Here is a 19746-nt window from a genome sequence, read left to right on the forward strand (position 1 = left end):
CGGGAAAGTCCCGGGTCCCGCGGCGCCGGCCGGGTGGGGGCCCCGGCCCCGGTGGGGGGCGGCAGCAGGTCCGGAGCCGGGGGCCGGGGGGCGCCGTGGCTCGGATCCAGCGAGACGGGGGATGCGGCGGCTGCTGACGGGGCCTGTCACATGCACCAGGGAAGGGGGAGGAGAGAGCGGGGAGGAGGGGAAAGGGAGAGGGGAGGGGCTGGGCCAGGACGCCTGGGTTCTCTCCCGACTGGGGGAGCCCAACCCCTCCCCCCCCCGTCCCCACTCTCTTCCCAGAGCCGGGGAGAGAACCCAGGAGTCCGGGCTACCAGCCCACTAGTCCCACCAGCCCCCACTGCCCTCCCAGAGCCGGGGAGAGAACCCAGGAGTCCGGGCTACCAGCCCACTGGTCCCACCAGCCCCCACTGCCCTCCCAGAGCCGGGGAGAGAACCCAGGAGTCCGGGCTACCAGCCCACTGGTCCCACCAGCCCCCACTGCCCTCCCAGAGCCGGGGAGAGAACCCAGGAGTCCGGCTCCTTGCACCCCACTCCGCTCCCAAGGGGGGCTGGCTGGGGGTCCCAGCGGGGGGCAGAGCAGAGGGGCCGGGGGGACATGAGGGGGTCCCCGCACCCCCCGGCCAGGCCGCCCGAGACACAGAACCAGACACACGGACCCGAGTCGGAGGCTTTATTTTCACAGTCGAAAGGAGATGACAGGAGGCTGCAGCCAGGGCCAGCAGGGGAAACCGAGGCAGCACGAGGGGTGAGACTGGCTGGGGGCGGGGGGGAGGAACAGAACCAGGGAGAGAACCCAGGAGTCCTGGCCCCCATGGGACAGGTAAACCCAGCAGGAGGGGGTGGGGATTCCCCCAGCGCCCCCCTGGGATTCCCTGCCCCCCCCAGTGAGCAGAGTCGGGGGTGGGGGTCCTAGTGGGCGAGGTCTCGTCTGGGGGCCTCAGGCAGGTCCTGGAAGCCTTGGAGCTCCCGCAGGCCCTGGGGGGAGGGGAGAGAAACGGGGTGTTGGGGGGGGAACATCAGACCCCCCAGCCCCCCGGTGCCCCCCAGCTCCCGGCCCTGACTGCCAGGGGAGAGCACCCCCTGCCCAGCCCCCCACCCTGCCCCACGGTGCCCCCCAGTGCCCAGCCCTGACTGCCAGGGGAGAGCACCCCCTGCCCAGCCCCCCACCCTGACCCCCGGTGCCCCCCAGTGCCCAGCCCTGACTGCCAGGGGAGAGAGCCCCCTGCCCAGCCCCCCACCCGCTCCCTGCCCCACGGTGCCCCCCAGTGCCCAGCCCCCCGGTGCCCCCCAGCTCCCGGCCTTGACTGCCAGGGGAGAGCACCCCCTGCCCAGCCCTCCATCCCGCAGCACAGCGCCCCCCAGAGCCCAGCCCTGACTGCCAGGGGAGAGCACCCCCTGCCCAGCCCCCCACCCTGCCCCACGGTGCCCCCCAGTGCCCAGCCATGACTGCCAGGGGAGAGCGCCCCCTGCCCAGCCCCCCACCCTGCCCCCCGGTGCCCCCCAGTGCCCAGCCCTGACTGCCAGGGGAGAGCTCCCCCTGCCCAGCCCCCTGCCCGCTCCCTGCCCCACGGTGCCCCCCAGTGCCCAGCCCTGACTGCCAGGGGAGAGCACCCCCTGCCCAGCCCCCCACCCTGCCCCACGGTGCCCCCCAGAGCCCAGCCCTGACTGCCAGGCGAGAGCGCCCCCTGCCCAGCCCCCTGCCCGCTCCCTGCCCCACAGTGCCTCCCAGTGCCCAGCCCTGACTGCCAGGGGAGAACAACCCCTGTCCAGCCCCCCACCCTGCCCACGGTGCCCCCCAGCTCCCGGCCTTGACTGCCAGGGGAGAGAGCCCCCTGCCCAGCCCCCCGCCCGCTCCCTGCCCCACGGTGCCCCCCAGAGCCCAGCCCTGACTGCCAGGGGAGAACACCCCCTGCCCAGCCCCCCACCCTGCCCCACGGTGCCCCCCAGTGCCCAGCCCTGACTGCCAGGGGAGAGCACCCCCTGCCCAGCCCCCTGCCCGCTCCCTGCCCCACAGTGCCCCCCAGAGCCCAGCCCTGACTGCCAGGCGAGAGCGCCCCCTGCCCAGCCCCCCACCCTGCCCCACCGTGCCCCCCAGAGCCCAGCCCTGACTGCCAGGGGAGAGCACCCCCTGCCCAGCCCCCCACCCTGCCCCACGGTGCCCCCCAGTGCCCAGCCCTGACTGCCAGGGGAGAGAGCCCCCTGCCCAGCCCCCCACCCGCTCCCTGCCCCACGGTGCCCCCCAGTGCCCAGCCCCCCGGTGCCCCCCAGCTCCCGGCCTTGACTGCCAGGGGAGAGCACCCCCTGCCCAGCCCCCCATCCCGCAGCACAGCGCCCCCCAGTGCCCAGCCCTGACTGCCAGGGGAGAGCACCCCCTGCCAAGCCCGCTGTCCCGCTCCCCACAGCACAGTGCCCGCCCTGCCTGCCCCCGCGGGGCAAGTGCCCCCTTCTGGCCTCTCAATCCTGCAACCCCGTCCCGCGTTACCTCCAAGACCATCCGGATATTGGCCTTGATTTTGGCCGAGTCCTTGGCAAGGGATTCGCTGAGCCTGCAAAAGAGACACACCCGACGGGGCAGCGTTAGGGGATGGGGGGGCCCTGCACATTCTGGGGTCCCCTTTTGCCCCGCATGGACCACGACCAAGGTGGGGCCACCAAGGAATTCCAGCCCGCGCCCTGGTTAGCTCCCAGGGTCAGAATGCAGCTGCTCTGGGGTGGGAAACAGCTGCATATAACGCCGCAGGAGGATGGCTCGCCCGGCTCTGGGGACGGGCGGCTGGGGACCAGCCCCACGGAGGGCGGGGGGGGGGCTCGTCTCCCCCACTCACTCGATCAGTAACTTGGTTTTCCTCTCCACGAAGCGCAGCGCCTCCGTCAGCGTCAGCTCCGCGAAGAACCCGTAGCCGAGGGCCACGAAGATCCTGGAGGTGTCAGGCCTGCGAGAGGAGGAGATTTCGGGGGGGTCATGCGGTGCAGGGGGCCCCGACCACACTGGGTGATCTGGGGGGGGCAGCACTGTGGGAGAGCAGGGAGCTGGTGGGGTGTGGGGGGAAGTTTAGGGGACCTGAGGGGGGCAGAGGAGGCTTCTGTGGGGGTGGGGGGAGCAGGATCAGATGCTGGGGCGTAGGGGTGAAGCTCTGGGGGTGGCCACAATGGGAGTCAGGGGTTCACATGGGGTGGAACCAGACAAGGAGGGGGTCCCGGGGGTGAGGTTGGGGGGAGGGACCCAGAGGGTGTTGAGGGATCTGGGGAGGGAATGAAAGAGGGACCCAGAGGGGGCAGATGTGTAGGGGGTCCCCAGGGGGCCAGGATCAAGTTGGGGGGTTGAAGGGGGGCCCGGGGGCCCTGGAACTCACACGTCCGCGTTGACAAAGAAGTTATAGCCCAGATCCACCTGCGTCTGCACCGCTCGGCCGCCCGCCTCCTGCCAGGGAGAGAGGGGGCCCGTCAGCTGTGCCCGCCAGAGAGCCGCAGCCCCCCCTGAGATCCCACAGCCCCCCCGGACAGAGAGCCCACAGCCGCCCCCCCTGGTCAGACAGCCACAGCCCCCCCGCCCCCCGAGTCCCCACAGCCCCCCCCGGACAGAGAGCCCACAGCCGCCCCCCCGGTCAGACAGCCACAGCCCCCCCGCCCCCCGAGACCCCACAGCCCCCCCGGACAGAGAGCCCACAGCCGCCCCCCCTGGTCAGACAGCCACAGCCCCCCCGCGCCCCGCGCCCCCCCCGCACCCTCCCCGAGACCCCACCGCCCCCCCCCGGACAGAGAGCCCACAGCCGCCCCCCCGGTCAGACAGCCACAGCCCCCCCGCCCCCCGAGACCCCACAGCGCCCCCCGGACAGAGACACCCAGCAGCCCTCCCACTGAGACCCCCCCTTCACCTCCCTGGCCTCGCCCAGAGACCCCACGGGAACACCCCAGCGGGCGGGGGGGGCCATTACCTGCAAACGCTCAATGACGGTCTTCAGCCACATGTGCTGAGTGATCTTCTCGTAAACCTCCTCCCGCTGCTGCTGCACCCGCCTGCCGCACAACACGGGTGAGGGGCGCCGGCCGGGTGTGGGGGGGGGCTGCGGGGCACTGGGCAGGGGGGGGCTGCAGGGCGGCGGCCGGCCGGGCGGGGGGGGCTGCGGGGCGGGGGGCACCGGCCGGGGGGGACCGTGGTGGAAACGGCGAATGTCCGGGAGGGGGAGGCGGGGACTGGGGGTGCCCCGGGGGGGACAGACGGGGGAGCCTCCCGCCCACGTGCTCCAAGGTCCGGCCCATCTCGTGGAGCTGCGAGGGGCCGGGGCCGGCCAGGCCGGTGAGGGGGCTGGAGCCGGGCGACGCGAGACACTTCCTGAGCCCCGCGCCAGGGCCGCCCAGAGGATTCCGGGGGCCCAGGGTCTTCGGCGGCAGGGGGGCCCTTCCGTTCCGGGACCCGCCGCTGAAGTGCCCCGAAGACCCGCGGCGGGAGCCCCCCCGCCGCCGAATTACCGCCGATGCGGGACCCGCCGCCGAAGCGCAGCCCGGTCTTCGGCGGTAATTCGGCGGCGGGTCCCGGAATGGAAGGGCCCCCCGCCGCCGGAGACCGGGCTGCGCTTCGGCGGCGAGTCCCGCTTCCCCCCGGCCCCAGCCTCTTACCCCCGGCTCCCTCCTCTCCCGGAGTCTCAGCGCCTCGCCGGAACAGCCGCAGCGTGTGGCCGGCGGGGCCTGAGCTCCGCCCCGCTCAGAGCCGCGTGGGGAGGGGGCGGGGCTGGGAGCTCCACGCCGAGCGGAGGGAGCTGAGCTCAGCCCGGAGCTCGCAGCCCCGCCCCCTCCGCACGCGGCTCTGAGCAGGGCGGGGCTCAGCGGCTCGGCCGGAGACTCGGCGCTTGATGCGCTGAGGAGAGGGGCGGAGGCGGGAGCCTCCGCTGTTCTCTTGGGGGCCCCTGCGGAGCCCGGGGCCCGGGGCAAATTGCCCCCTTTGCCCCCCCCTCTGGGCGGCCCTGCCCCATGGTCTGGGCGAGATGGGGGCACGGCCGGGGGGGGGGGGTAACAGGAGGGGAGCGGGCGGGGGGGGATGTGGGGGGCAAATGCTGGGTGCCCGGGGGGCGGGGCCGAGCGGTCCTTGGGTGTGGGGCCAGGCAGAGACTGGGGGCGGGGCTGAGTGGTGGGGCGGGGCCAGGCAGAGACTGGGGGCGGGGCTGAGTGGTGGGGCGGGGCCAGGCAGAGACTGGGGGCGGGGCTGAGTGGTCGGGGCGGGGCCAGGCGGGGAGAGACGAAGCAGTCGGAGGGGGGCGGGGCCAGGCAGAGACTGGGGGCGGGGCCGAGTGGCGGGGCGGGACCAGGCGGGGAGAGACGAAGCAGTCGGAGGGGGGCGGGGCCCGGACCGAGCGTTCGGGGGCGGGGCCCGGCGGGGACGCGGGGGCGGGGCCAGGGCCCGGCGGGGACGCGGGGGCGGGGCCAGGGCCCGGCGGGGACGCGGGGGCGGGGCCAGGGCCGGGCGGGGCTCACCACAGGTCTCGCTGCAGCACGTCGCTGACGAAGGCCTCGTAGCGCGGCACCTTCTCCGCCGGCCCCATGGCGGGCGCTGCGGGCCCCGCCCCTCAGGGATCAAAGGTCACCGAGTCCCCCCCTCCACTCCCCGCGCGACCGAGGCGGCGGAAATAGACGCGTCCGCTGCCACTTCCGGGTGGCGGCCCTTCGCCGGAAGTCAGTTGGGACCGCGCGCCTAGAAGTTCCGCTCTGGAAACGGAAGTTGACTCCGCTCCCTCCGTCACTGACTCCGGAAGCGCTTCCGGGAGACTAAAGGGCGCGCCGGAAGTACACGCGGTAGCTCCGGCAACGGAGCAAGGAAGTGACGCCATCAGACCGGAAGCGAGTCGCAGCAGCGCCGCAGGGCGAGCCCCCGAGCGCCCCACCCCCCCCGCGCGGGAGCCGCTACACGGGGCCGGGGCTGCACGTCGGGAGTGAGGGGCACCAACCCCGCACCCGGCCCTTCCAGCTCCTGTTACAGCCCGGAGACCCGCCCCCCCAGGGTGTCTCCAGAACCACGTGCCAGGCCCCCCGGACGCCTGGGTTCTCGGCCGGGCAGGGGCTGGAGCCCCCCTGCCACGGTCACAGCTGAGCTCACGGGCCCGGCCTGAGACCCCTGGGGCTGCTGGGCCGGAGCGCGGCGCCTCTGGGCGGGGGGTCCCCAGCCGCCCCTCCCCAGAGGTGGCTGCAGCTCAGCCCAAGGGACGCCCACCCAGGACCATGCTCCACGCGGCTGTTCCCAGCCGCCCCTCCCCAGAGGTGGCTGCAGCTCAGCCCAAGGGACCCGCCCAGCACAGTGTTACACGCGGCTGTTCCCAGCCGCCCCTCCCCAGAGGTAGCTGCAGCTCAGCCCAAGGGACGCCCACCCAGGACCATGCGCCACGCGGCTGTTCCCAGCCGCCCCTCCCCAGAGGTGGCTGCAGCTCAACCCAAGGGACCCGCCCAGCACAGTGTTACACGCAGCTGTTCCCAGCTGCCCCTCCCCAGAGGTGGCTGCAGCTCAGCCCAAGGGACGCCCACCCAAGACCATGCTCCACGCGGCTGTTCCCAGCTGCCCCTCCCCAGAGGTGGTCGCCTCTCAGCACCGAACGAGCCGTCCTGTGCGTAATCCTGAACTCTAACATGCTGCTGTTTCGTGCCCGAGCCCTGGGGGAGCAGGGTCCTAGACCCCAGCACGGGGGGCAGGTCACAAGGAGCTGGGCACGGCGGGAAAAGGAAATTCTTTTATATACAAGTTTTGCCACATCCCCAAAAATATTTTTCTTTCCCCGAAAACAAAAATAATCTGCACAAACCCGCGGGGGAGGAGCCACATTTTGCCCCCCAAATGTGTCTGGGTAAGAAAACACCCTATGTGCCAGGTGGGCATGTGCCCCCGCCCCATGGGCACCTATGTACAGCCCTGAAAGCACCGGGGGGGGGGGGGTTAACCCCTTTAGTGCTGGTGCTTCCTCACCCCCGGGCTCCCAGCAGGAAGGGGGGAGCCCTGCTGGCAATGGGCCCCCCCCCCCCGTGCATATGAACATCGAGATAAGTTAAAAAAAATCCACAGGGGGGAGGGGTTATTGCTCAATACGAGCCACCTGGATACAGGAGCTAGGGGGGCTGAAAGTGCCAAAAGGGGGTGGAAAGGGGGGAGGGGCACAGACTGACTGGGGGGGGGAGAGCAGGACTCACCCCACAGCTGCACTGTGCCCCTCTCTTGCCAGGGATAACAGGCAGGATGTGGGGGTCAGACAGCCCCATTGCTCGGGTATTGTCAAGTAAAGCTCAGTGGGGTTTTGGGAAGGGTTCTCCTCAGACGTGCCCTGGGCTGAGAAACATTCCCCCCCTGCTCCCCCCAGCAGGATGGTGCCAACCGCTGTCCCCCTCCCCTGGAAGCTACTGGGGGGGCCAGCCCCCCCATCGGTAGAAGGGGGTCCCCTGAGCTGGTGGAGGGAGTTGCCCCCCCAAGTTCACAGGCCTGAGATGTCTTCACGGAGCAAATCTCTGAGGTCAAGGGTGGGAGGGACCCCGGCTCCTCCCCCCCCACCTCAGAGGTCAATCCACCTCCATGGAGTCGCTGCAGCAGCCCCCCCCAGCGTCAGGGGGCCTGGGGCAGGGGGCGGTGCCAGGGGGGCGGATCCGGTCCTGGCGCTGGTAGAACAGGACGTAGGCGGCTTTCGACTGCAGGAGAAAGGGAGAGCGTCAGAGAGCAGGGCATGCTGGGAGAACCGCGCCGGAGCAGGGCATGCTGGGAGAACCGCGCCGGAGCAGGGCATGCTGGGAGAACCGTGCCCCGGGGCGGTGGGGGGCAGGAGCACACAGCACTAGACGGGTCTGTGGGTTTGAGTGGGGCAGCAGGGCCTGCTGGGAAGGGGGTCGGCCTCACCTCAATCTGAGCCTCACCCACGGGCGAGACGCTGCTGTCGTCAAAGTAAAACCAGTGGCCGGAGTCCTTGTTCCGGGCGAACGTCGTATCTGAGAGACGGGCAGGGGTGAGACCCTGTGCCCGCGGCGCCCCTCACTCCTGACCCGCAGCCCCCGGGACCCCTCCTGCAGCTCGGCCGGCGCCCCTCACTCCCGACCCGCAGCCCCCGGGACCCCTCCCCCAGCTCGGCCGGCGCCCCTGACTCCCGACCCGCAGCCCCCGGGACCCCTCCTGCAGCTCGGCCGGCGCCCCTCACTCCCGACCCGCAGCCCCCGGGACCCCTCCCCCAGCTCGGCCCGCGCCCCTCACTCCCGACCCGCAGCCCCCGGGACCGCCCCAGCTCAGCCAGCGCCCCTCACTCCCGACCCGCAGCCCCCGGGACCCCCCCCCAGCGCCCCTCACTCCCGACCCGCAGCCCCTGCCCCCTGCATACAGTGCCCGTCACGCAGGCTCCCGTAGTGGTTGGAGACGGCGATCAGGTCGTATTTGTGGGGCGCGGCGGCCACGTCCGCCCGGGGCTTGATAATGAAGTCCGAGAAGTCGAGGTCGCTGCAAGGAGAGGAGAGGAGTTACGGGGGGCTCGGGGGAGGGAACCCTGGCGTCCTGGCCCATCTGCAGCACAGGGGATTCTATCTGGCTCCATGCAGCCCAATGGGTGGTCCTCCTTTTTACACTTCCTCTCAACTGTTGTGCATGGCTGTTCGCCAGCTGCCCCGCCCCAGAGGTGGCTGCATCTCAGCGCCGGGCGAACAGTCCCCGTGCGGTGTTATATCCAGGCGTTCCCCAGCTGCCCCGCCCCAGAGCCAGCCGCATCTCAGCGCCGGGCGAACAGTCCCCGTGCAGCGTTATATCCAGCCGTTCCCCAGCTGCCCCGCCCCAGAGCCAGCCGCATCTCAGCGCCGGGCGAACAGTCCCCGTGCGGCGTTATATCCAGGCGTTCCCCAGCTGCCCCGCCCCAGAGGTGGCTGCATCTCAGCGCCAGGCGAACAGTCCCCGTGCGGCGTTATATCCAGCCGTTCCCCAGCTGCCCCGCCCCAGAGCCAGCCGCATCTCAGCGCCGGGCGAACAGTCCCCGTGCGGCGTTATATCCAGCCGTTCCCAGCTGCCCCGCCCCAGAGCCAGCCGCAGTGCTCACCGGAGGGGGAACTCCACAAGCGCGTCGAGCTTCTCGCGGGCGAGCCGGGTGTAGGAGAAGCGCTTGAGATGGATGATGAGCACCTCGGGCAGCGCCCACAGGTCCAGCTTCTTGGTGGCCAGCTGGTGCCGCTTGCAGGCGGGGCAGTACCTGGGGAGGCAGGGGCAGGGTGAGCCCAGGCCCTGGCACAGCACTGCTGCCCCCCGTCCCCATGGGCTTGGCTCTCACCAGGGGTTCTCCTCCTCCAGCGTCTCCACCGTGGTGAACAGCTCGACGCACTCGCGCAGCTTCACCGGCTGCCTCCGCTGCACGTGGCCCAGGCACTCGTGTTTCACGTAGCCCTGCCGAGGGATGGGGCTGTCAGGGGGGGCCCAGAGCCCCACCCCACAGTGGGGAGTCCCGTGGGTTAACACTCTGGCCGAGCCCCTCCCCACTCCCCGTCAGTGAGGAATCCCACAGCTTACCGCTCTGGCTGAGGTATTCCTGCCCCCGCAACCCAGGTCAGACCCTGCAGCGGGGAGTCCCATGGGTTACTGCCCTGCCTGAGCTACCTCCGCCCGTCACACCCTGCAGCGGGGAGTCCCGCAGGTTAACACCTCGCCTGAGGGCGCCCCCCCCCCCGGTCACACCCTGCAGCGGGGAGTCCTGCGGGTTAACACCCTGGTTGAGCTCCCCCCCGGCCATCACACCCTGCAGTGGGGAGTCCCACAGGTTACTGCCCTGCCTGAGCTACCTCCACCCATCACACCCTGCAGCGGGGAGTCCCGCAGGTTAGCACCTTGCCTGAGCGTCCCTTCCCCCCCCCGGTCACACCCTGCAGCGGGGAGTCCTGCGGGTTACTGCCCTGCCTGAGCTACCTCCACCCATCACACCCTGCAGCGGGGAGTCCCATGGGTTAACGCCCTGGTTGAGGGGCCCCCCCCGCCATCACACCCTGCAGCGGGGAGTCCCACAGGTTAACACCCTCACCTCTGCCTCCTCCTCATCGTAGTATCGCTTCTTCATATCCGAGTCCCAGTCGATGGCGATGTAGGGCTGGGCTGGGCGAGGGGAGACACCACGTTACCTGCCCTGCCCCACAGAGCCCCTGGCGGGGGAGCCCCATCCCTGGCCCCCCGCGCCAGCCAGTCCCCACCCTGCCCCTCTGAGCCAGCCAGGCCCCGCCCTGGCACAGGATGGGGGCCAGCGCCCCCCAGAGGGAACAGTCCCCGTCCCGCCCCACTCACCATGCAGTGCGAAGCCCTCGCCGGGCAGGGCGGGGCGCTCGCTGGTCCCGTTGGCGTTCACCGGGCGCACGGTGAAGAGCGGCCGTCGGCGCCGGCACTTGCGTTTGGGCCGGTTGGCGGTGGGGGGCAGGGTCGCCTGGGGCGGGGACGGGGTGGGGGGCCCCCCCGAGCCCCCACTGCTTCCCTCCTCGGCCTGGCTGGCAGGGCCTTCATCCGGCGCCCCCTCCTCTTCCTCACCTGGGGGGGGCAGAGCCATGAGCCGGCACGGCCACAGACCCCTCCTCCCCGCCCCAGACCAGCCCCCCACTCTGGGCCCCCGCTGCCACCAGACACACGCCATGGCCACAAGCCGGTGTCCCCCAGCGACGCCCCCAAGCCCATCCCACCCCCCAGTGCCCCCCCCAGCTCCACACCCCCCGCATCAGCTTTCGAGGGGAGGGGCAGCCAGGCTGAGCCATTATTCACCTGGGGCAGGGGGGGGGGGGGGGGGGAGAGCAGACAGACTGGATCAATCCCCCCCCCACCCCCCCCCATGGAATGATGGGCTGGCCCCACAGCTCCGGCCCCAACTGGGGAACCCCTGCCGGCCTCTCTTGGCTCCCCTGGGCAGGCAGCCCCCGCCCCCCACTCTCCCACCCTCCCCAGCCCCCAATGCCCCCCCCCCCATTACCCTCGCTCAGCCCGTTGGCCTGGGGGCCGTACAGATCTTCCTCCTCGCTCTCCTCCTCCTCCTCCTCCTCGGAGCCCGACTCCGGCCGCCGCACGTAGCGCCTGCAACCAGAGCCGGTGCCTGAGCCCAGGGGCCCTGGGGAGAGGGGGGGCCCGTGGCATAGGGGGGGGAGGGGTCCCCATTTCAGGGGGTAGCAGGGGTAGAAGGGCAGCACTCAGAGCTGGTGCCGCAGGAGGCCCCAGAGGAGATCCCAGGGGCGGGTCCTGGGTTGGGGTCAGGGATCAGCAGGACGTGGGGTCCCCGGGGGGGATCCCAGGGGTGGGGCTCAGGGATCAGCAGGACGTGGGGTCCCCGGGGGGGATCCCAGGGGTGGGGCTCAGGGATCAGCAGGGCGTGGGGTCCCCGGGGGGTTCCCAGGGGCGGGGGTCAGGGATCAGCAGGGCGTGGGGTCCCCGGGGGGGGGGTCCTGGGACGGGGCTCAGGGATCAGCAGGACGTGGGGGTCCCGGGGGGGTTCCCAGGGGCGGGGGTCAGGGATCAGCAGGACGTGGGGTCCCCGGGGGGTTCCCAGGGGCGGGGGTCAGGGATCAGCAAGACGTGGGGATCCCGGGGGGGTTCCCAGGGGCGGGGGTCAGGGATCAGCAGGACGTGGGGTCCCGGGGGGGTTCCCAGGGGCGGGGGTCAGGGATCAGCAGGACGTGGGGGTCCCGGGGGGGTTCCCTGGGGCGGGGGCCAGGGATCAGCAGGACGTGGGGTCCCCGGGGGGCTTCCCAGGGGCGGGGGTCAGGGATCAGCAGGACGTGGGGTTCCGGGGGGGTTCCCGGGTTGGGGTCAGGGATCAGCAGGACGTGGGGGTCCCGGGGGGGTTCCCAGGGGCGGGGGTCAGGGATCAGCAGGACGTGGGGTCCCCAGGGGGTTCCCAGGGGTGGGGGTCAGGGATCAGCAGGACGTGGGGTCCCGGGGGGGTTCCCGGGTTGGGGTCAGGGATCAGCAGGACGTGGGGGTCCCGGGGGGGTTCCCAGGGGCGGGGGTCAGGGATCAGCAGGACGTGGGGGTCCCGGGGGGATTCCCAGGGGCAGGGGTCAGGGATCAGCAGGACGTGGGGTCCCGGGGGGATTCCCGGGTTGGGGTCAGGGATCAGCAGGACGTGGGGTCCCCAGGGGGTTCCCAGAGGTGGGGGTCAGGGATCAGCAGGACGTGGGGGTCCCGGGGGGGGCGTCCCAGGGGTCACTCACGAGAGTCGCTCCAGCAGCAGGCCGTACAAGGCGTCCCAAGACAGCTGCGCCCGCGGCACGGAGACCAGCAGCGGGTGCCCGAACAGAACCACCCCATAGCCCGGGTCGCCGTCGCGGGGGGGCGCCCGCTCCCGCAGGTACACGGGCAGCACCAGTGCCCCCCCTGGCTCTGCCAGCCCCCCCGCTACTTCATACCTGGGGGGAGACAGCACTGAGACACGGCCCCCCCACACACGGTGCCCCCGCCCCCCCACTGGCACTCACAGCGCCCCCCCCTTGTACCTGGGGAGAGACAACGCTGAGACAGCCCCTACATGGTGCCCCCACCCCCCCCGTACCTGGAGCCTCCCCCATGTCCGCCAGCACCGCCCCCTTGTGACCCCCCCCCCCCCGGTGCTCACACGAAGATGTCGTCTCTGTCCAGGATGCAGCTCAGCGCCTCGTCCGCCTGGTACAGCTTGTAGAAGCGATGGCTGAACACGTCGGCCACCATCATCTGGGGGGGTGGGGGGGAGAGACCAGCCCTGAGCACCCCCTGGACCAGGCGGGTGACCCCAGTGGGGATGGGCCCCATTCCCCGCCCCCCTGAGCCAGCCAGTTCCCACCCCAGGGCTGGATGGGAGCTGCCGCCAGGGAACAAAATGGGCATTTGGTGTGATATTGTCATGACCCTGGTGTGCGCCTCGGTTTCCCTTTGTTCCAAGTCTTGGCTCTGCTGGTGGGGGGGGGGGGACAGGGTGGCTAAGGAACCAGCTGGACGCACCCTCCCCCCATGGCCATGCAGCACCCCAAAAAGACCCCATGCAGACCCTAGGAACCAGCGTGGCTGGGGGGCTCCCTGGGGGGCTGGCAGCACCCATCCTGTGGGTCCACCACAGCCCCCACAGGGGAGGGGCCCCCAGTCCCACCCCCGCTCCCCCAAGGGCCAGGGCGTGCGCTGACCTGCTCAGCCGGGACCCCCGTGTGCTTGGCCAGAGCCAGGCAGAGATCCAGCACTTTGCCAGCCTTGGGCACGACCACTCTGTGCTGTGGGGAGGAGACAGCCAGCGTCAGACACGCCCCACGGGGACCCCCGGAGAGATGGAGTCCCGGCCCCCAGCCCCCCACTGTAACTACTTGCTTCACTCCCCTCCCAGAGCTCAGAATACAACCCAGGAGTCCTGGCTCCCAGCCCCCACAGTAACCACTAGACCCCACTCCCCTCCCACTGCCAGGGATGGAACCCAGGTGTCCTGGCTCCCAGCCCCCCCTGTTCTAACCACTAGACCCCACTCCCCTTCCACCACCAGGGATGGAACCCAGGAGTCCTGGCCCCCAGCTCCCCCTGCTCTAATCACCAGACCCCTCTCCCCTCCCAGCACCAAGGAGAGAACCCAGGAGTCCTGGCTCCCAGCCCCCACAGTAACCACTAGACCCCACTCCCCTCCCACTGCCAGGGATGGAACCCAGGTGTCCTGGCTCCCAGCCCCCCCTGTTCTAACCACTAGACCCCACTCCCCTTCCACCACCAGGGATGGAACCCAGGAGTCCTGGCCCCCAGCTCCCCCTGCTCTAATCACCAGACCCCTCTCCCCTCCCAGCACCAAGGAGAGAACCCAGGAGTCCTGGCTCCCAGCCCCCCTGCTCTAACCACTAGACCCCACTCCCCTCCCAGCGCCAGGGATGGAACCCAGGAGTTCTGGCCCCCAGCTCTAATCACCAGACCCCACTCCCCTCCCAGCACCAAGGAGAGAACCCAGGAGTCCCGGCTCCCCGCTCAGACCTGCTGGGGCTTGCGGCTGGGGTCCATGTAGACGAAGAACAGCTCCATGGCGCGCTCCTGGCTGACGGGCAGGGGCACGCTGAGGTAGCAGAAGGGGTCGAAGGTGACGGACACCTTGCCGCAGGCCGGGCACACCAGGGTGGATTTGAAGAGGCCGTGGAAGATATCCACGATGACGGAGTCGTTCCGGCGCTTGTGGTTCCGCCAGGCCTCCTCCGCCACCTCCTGCAGGGCGAAGGGACGGCAGGCTGGGGCGCGGGGCAGCCGGTACCAGCCGACTGGAACGCCGCCCGCCCGCGGCTGAGCCCGCCGCCCTGCTGCCCGCCCCACAGCACCCCCCGGCGCCTCACCTCGTCCGGCCGGCCGGCCGCGTCCCGCAGCTCCACGTACTCCTTGCGCTTGACGCGGTTGAGGTCCTCGTGCAGCCCGTCCAGCAGGAAGGAGAGCAGCTCCTGCGCGTCGTGCTGCTGGTAGCCCAGGAACTGCGAGGCAAAGTGCCCCACCTTGGTCTGGGGGAGAGCGGCGGTCAGGCCTGGGGGGGTCCACCCAGCTCCCCAGGGTCAGCCCCTCCCCAGGACACGGGGAAGTGGGGGGACACGGACCAGGGGCCGTGAGCATGCGCTGTCCGCATCGGAGGGCAAGGGGGGGCCGGTACCTTGAACATGCGCGGCACGATGGCGCGGTGGTGGCCGGACCAGGCCTGCTTCACCAGGTCGGCGTAGGCCTCGGCGATCTCGCCCTTCATGCCCAGCGGGTTGCTGAAGTTCAGTTCCCCCAGGTAGTGGTTGTTGAGGAAATACTCCGTGAGGGGGGGCACGTTGCTGAGACACTGCAGGGGGGCAGGGGGGGTCAGTGAAAGGGGAACCCCAAAAGCTCTGCACCCCGACACAGAACTTGGCTCCACCCTGCTCTAGCCACCGGACTCCATTCCCTTCCCAGAACCGAGCGGTACCTTTCAGCACAGGGCGCGCCCACGCCCCAACCCTCTCTATAAGGAGCCAACCGACTCAATCCAGCAGAGGGCGCTGCAGCACGCACATGGGGCTGCCGCCCTCTCCTGGAGAGAAATGGAACCGCAACACTGTGTGTCATGAGCCCCGCAGGGGCCGACCCCAAGGGGGATTCCCTGAACCCGGGTGCAGACGCTACCTGGAAGGCTGAGTTCATGAAGCAGGTGTTGCCCAGGTTCGTCAGGCCACAGACCCCCGGCTGCCCCCTGTACAGCTCCTCGTCCTCCACGGAGTTCCTCCTGGGGAGCAGAGGGCACAGGCAATGAGGAGGGGCAGCTGGGGAACAGGCACACACAACACTGCACAGAGACAGCTCAGAGATGCAACCGTCTCTGGGGCAGGGCAGCTGGGAACCAGCCACACAGAACGCCGCACGAGGACAGCTCAGCCAGGCCTGTGATGCAACCATCTCTGGGGTGGGGCACCAGGGTTCTACTGGCACCATTCCGCGCCCCCCCCCCCCCGGCGTGAGATAGGGGCACTCACATGACGTGGGGTCGAGAGCTGGGCCAGGTTCCGTCCTTGTTTCGCGTCTCCATTATCACCACCTGGGGTAGATGAGGGGCCGGTGAGTTAGTTAAACCCACCCGCCTGCTCCCTGCAGCACAGCGCCCCCCGGACTGCCAGGGCAGAGCACCCTCTGCCCAGCCCCCCGCCCCACCAGCTCCTACCTGGCCCGTGCTGAGGCAGGCGTCCAACACTGTCATGTGGATGTTCCGGAGCCGCTCACAGGATCCGTCCGAGTTCTTCACCCAGAGCCGGGTCTCGTCCTCAGGGGGCACCTCGAACTGGCGCCGGGCTTCCTGGAGCACCGCGTCTGTGGGGAGGGGAACGTTAACCCGCGGGACTCCCCACTGCAGGGCTCAGATGACGGGGGGGGGTCGAAACACCCGCAGCGGCTCAGCCCCCCACCCCCGGACGCCTGGGTTACCGATGGTGTCCACTCGGCTGAACTGGGCGGTGACGGGGCTGTCCAGGTCGTCGTGCTGGCAGAGATACAGCTCCACCGGGTACACCTCCACCTTCTGCGTGCTGGGCAGCTCCACCACCTGCCAGTGAGAGACAGGGGCTGAGAGCCAGCCAAAGGGGGCACCATCCTGCCCCGGCACCTTGCACCCCCTGGCTGCCAGAGACGGGGCCTGGGCAGAGAGGATCCTGGTACCCTATGGACAGTGAGCCTGGGAGTTTGGGGGGGCTCATGGGCTCGGACCTCCGGGCTTCTCTGTGTCCTGGCGCCAGCCCCCAAGCATCCCGAGCAGGAACACGCACGCACCCGGGGGGCTGGCACACGCCCCTGCCGCCCACGCCTGCCCCCCCCAGTGGCCTGTGCCCGAGGATGCCCCCTCCCCTCACCTTGCGTTCGATGGGTGGCTGGTCGTGCTCCAGCCCGTACCAGCTCACCAGTTTGTTCCACACGTCCTCGGGCACCAGCACATACTCCTCGGACTCCACCAGCCGCTCCTTCAGCCGGAACGACTCCAGGTCTTGGGGGGCAGGGGACAGGTTAGCCAGCCGCGGCCGGGGTGGTGCCAGCAGCCAACTCGCTATTGCGGGGCTACTAGGACGACTACGTTCTCTAAATAGCCCAGGGAATTCACCCCCGGAACTCACTGCTACAGGACAGCAAACCCTGCTCCCCTGCCAGCGCCGGGTGAGAACCCAGGCGTACCGGCTCCCAGGCCACCCTAACCACTAGACTCCACTCCCCTCCCAGACAGGGCTGCCCAGAGGGGGGGCAAGTGGGACAATTTGCCCCGGGCCCCGCAGGGGCCCCCACGAGAATATCGTATTCTCTAGTATTGCAACTTTTTTTTTTTATGGAAGGGGCCCCCGAAATTGCTTTGCTCCAGGCCCCCTGAATCCTTTGGGTGGCCCTGACCCCAGAGCCGGGGAGAGAAACCAGACGTCCTGGTCCCGCATCCTCCCAGCTCTAACCAAATAGACTCCCCTCCCTTCCCCTCCCAGAGCCAGGGAGAGAACCCAGGCGTCCTGGCTCCCAGCCCCCCCTGCTCTAACCACCAGACCCCACTCCCCTCCCAGAGCCAGGGAGAGAACCCAGGCGTCCTGGCTCCCAGCCCCCCCTGCTCTAACCACCAGAGCCCACTCCCCTCCCAGAGCTGAGGAGAGAACCCAGGAGTCCTGGCTCCCAGCACCCCCCCCCCCCCGCTCTAACCACCAGACCCCACTCCCTTCCCAGAGCTGGGGAGAGAACCCAGGAGTCCTGGCTCCCAGCACCCCCCCTCCCCTGCTCTAACCACCAGACCCCACTCCCCTCCCAGAGCCAGGGAGAGAACCCAGGAGTCCTGGCTATCAGCCCCCCCGCTCTAACCACCAGACCCCACTCCCCTCCCAGAGCCAGGGAGAGAACCCAGGAGTCCTGGCTACCAGCCCCCCTGCTCTAACCACCAGACCTCACTCCCCTCCCAGAGCCGGGGAGAGAACCCAGGAGTCCTGGCTCCCAGCCTGGTGGTTGGGTACCTTCGAAGAGCTCGGAGTTGTTGATGTGTCCCGGGAAGGAACTGGAGTTCTGGTCGCCCGATTCCACGTACTCCTTCCACTGCTGGTACCAGTGATTCTCCAGCAGGTACCTGGGGGGAGATGGACCCAGCTGCAGCTCAGGCCCCCACCCCCGGATGCCTGCACCCCTCCCCAGGGCCACGTCTAGGGCACTGTTTAATCTGATGCCAATATTCCCCCAACCCCCTTGTTCCCTTTTCCCACCTAATCTGCCCTGCCCGCCCCCACCCACCCACCCCCACCATGATTGTCCCCCCAGATCTATCCCAGAGCCACCTGCCGGGGCCAAGGGCGTGGGGCTCCCACCGGGAAAGAGTGAACCCAGGTGTCCTGGCCAATACCTAACCAGAGAGAGTCTTCTCCATCCCAGCTGGGTTCAGGATTCTCTGTTTTTCTTTACAAAATTGCTGTCCCTCATTATGTGCTGCTGTTCGCCCCCTGCCCTGCCCCAGAGGTGGCTGCATCTCAGCACCGGGCGAGCCATCTGTGTACACCGTTATGTACAGCTGTTCCCCAGCTGCCCCACCCCAGAGGTGGCTGCATCTCAGCCCTGGGGGAACAATCGTTTGCAGATGAGTCAATGAACTTGTGCTGCCTGGGAAAGTCCAAACTTTGCTTCCTGGGAAGTCCGGGACTAGGGGACGGGACTTCCCAGTTCTGTGGTGACATCAGCTACTTCGATGAAGAGACCTGTCAGCAATTTCACTCCCTCCCTTGCTGGGACTGTCCCACCCAACCTACTTCCTAGCAGGGGTCCTCTCTAGGGGAAACATCACATGGGGACGGCTCGGTGCTGAGCTGCAGCCACCTCTAGGGTGGGGTAACTGGGGAACAGCTACACAGCGAGGCTGTGGGAACTCCCTGAGCAGTGAGCTGGACAATTAACTGTCCTCGATTGCAACCTTCTGGGGGAGGGAGGGTGTGAGTGGAGCTGGGGTTTGCCCAGGACGCTGGGGTCCATGCCCGACCCTGGGGGAGGAGCCCCAGGGCTGAGAAGGGTGACCAGGACGCTGGGGTCCATGCCCGACCCTGGGGGAGGAGCCCCAGGGCTGAGAAGGGTGACCAGGAGGCTGGTCAGCGTCCCCCTGCTGCTGCTTGGGGTAACCAGTGGGGTCACGGCAGGGGGGCAGGGGACAGCCAGCTTCCTCAGGGGCATAAGGCGACCTGGGATAGGAGATTCACCAGCCTCCCCCCCCCCCACACCTCCTGCCTCCCCCATTTCCACAGGCGGGGCCCCCCCATCCTCCTTCCCCTGCTCCCCACCATCACCCACTTCCCTCCCCCTCCAGCTCCTCCCCCACTCCCTTCTCTTCCCTCCCCCACCCCTCAGCCTCCTCTTCTCCCCTCCACCCACCCCCAGGCTCCTCCCCCTCACTAGCCCCTCCCATCACTAACCCCCCCACCACTAGCGACCCCCCCACAGCCTCCTCCTCCCTCCCAGGCCCCTCCCCCGCCACTAGCCCCTCCCCCGCCAGCCTCCTCATCCCCCTTCCCCCGCGGCCCCTCCCCCACTACCCCCCCCAGCGTCCTCCTCCCCCCCCCCGGTTCTCCCCCCCACTAGCCCCTCCCGTCACTAGCCCCCCCCCCCGCCTCCCCCGGGGGCCCCGCCCCTCACCATCGCTCCCCCGCCCGCAGGCCGCGCTGCTCCGCCGCCTCCACCTCGCGCCGCTGGGCCTCGAGCCCTGGGACCCCCCCCGCCGCCGCCGCCGCCGCCATGGCCCGCGCCCCGCCCCCACCCGCCGGCCCGACCGGAAACAGGAAGCGGCGACGCTGGGACCCCCGCCCCCTCTCTGCGCCGTCACCGCCCCCCTGAGGCCTCGCCCACCCGCTTCCGGCCGGCGCCATCTTGGGCGTGGCGCACGGGCGAGAGATCCGCCATGTTGGAAGCGGCTAAAGGGGGAGGGGCTCCCGCATGGTTTCTAATCCGCCATTTTGAGTGTGGCCGAGCATGGTGTGGCCCGGTCAGCCATATTGAGTGTGGTATATACCGCCAGCAGGAGGGGAGCCCGGGGCCCCTTTGCCGCCATCTTGTTTGTGGCAAAGGTCGGCCCCAGAGACACCATTTTTGGTGTGGCATAAAATAAAACAGCCCTGGGGAGTGGGGGCTGGGAACCCGGCCTCCTGGGCTCTCTCCCTGGCTCCGGGAGGGGAGTGGGGTCTAGTGGTTAGAGGCAGGGCTGGGAGCCCGGACTCCTGGGTTCTATTCTGACATCTGGGTTTTTAAGAACTTCCTGCAAAGCATGGCACCCAGGGGCTCACAGGTGTGATCCTGGGCTGCAGGATACT

At 69.8% G+C, this 19746-nt stretch overlaps 2 protein-coding genes across 3 annotated transcripts; both read right to left on the reverse strand.

Annotated features, from left to right (window-relative positions):
• Window positions 1-662: 662 nt before the first annotated feature.
• On the reverse strand, window positions 663-5747 carry UXT (ubiquitously expressed prefoldin like chaperone). The gene is made up of 6 exons (XM_044988937.1): window positions 5476-5747; window positions 3942-4023; window positions 3360-3427; window positions 2832-2939; window positions 2489-2552; window positions 663-981 (listed from the first exon to the last, which is right to left on the reverse strand). Exons 1-6 carry the CDS (start codon window positions 5541-5543, stop codon window positions 916-918), a joined length of 456 nt encoding a protein of 151 aa, XP_044844872.1. The 5' UTR covers window positions 5544-5747; the 3' UTR covers window positions 663-915.
• Window positions 5748-6425: 678 nt separating this feature from the next.
• Window positions 6426-19209, reverse strand: USP11 (ubiquitin specific peptidase 11). 2 transcript variants are annotated; one of them, XM_044989269.1, is made up of 21 exons: window positions 19076-19209; window positions 17422-17531; window positions 16297-16427; window positions 15875-15992; window positions 15615-15760; window positions 15430-15491; window positions 15083-15182; window positions 14589-14762; window positions 14284-14415; window positions 13934-14158; window positions 13114-13197; window positions 12573-12667; window positions 12172-12366; window positions 10938-11038; window positions 10268-10504; window positions 10011-10081; window positions 9270-9382; window positions 9042-9191; window positions 8340-8455; window positions 7868-7956; window positions 6426-7662 (listed from the first exon to the last, which is right to left on the reverse strand). In XM_044989269.1, the coding sequence occupies exons 1-21, from the start codon at window positions 19174-19176 to the stop codon at window positions 7537-7539; spliced, it is 2676 nt and encodes an 891-aa protein (XP_044845204.1). In that variant the 5' UTR covers window positions 19177-19209; the 3' UTR covers window positions 6426-7536. The 2 variants fall into 2 exon arrangements, with proteins under 2 accessions (XP_044845204.1, XP_044845203.1); XM_044989268.1 differs by having other exon boundaries at window positions 6429-7662; window positions 14284-14442.
• Between the last annotated feature and the right edge of the window lie 537 nt (window positions 19210-19746).

Source organism: Mauremys mutica, chromosome 15, assembly GCF_020497125.1.
Source record: "Mauremys mutica isolate MM-2020 ecotype Southern chromosome 15, ASM2049712v1, whole genome shotgun sequence".
NCBI lineage: Eukaryota > Metazoa > Chordata > Testudines > Geoemydidae > Mauremys > Mauremys mutica.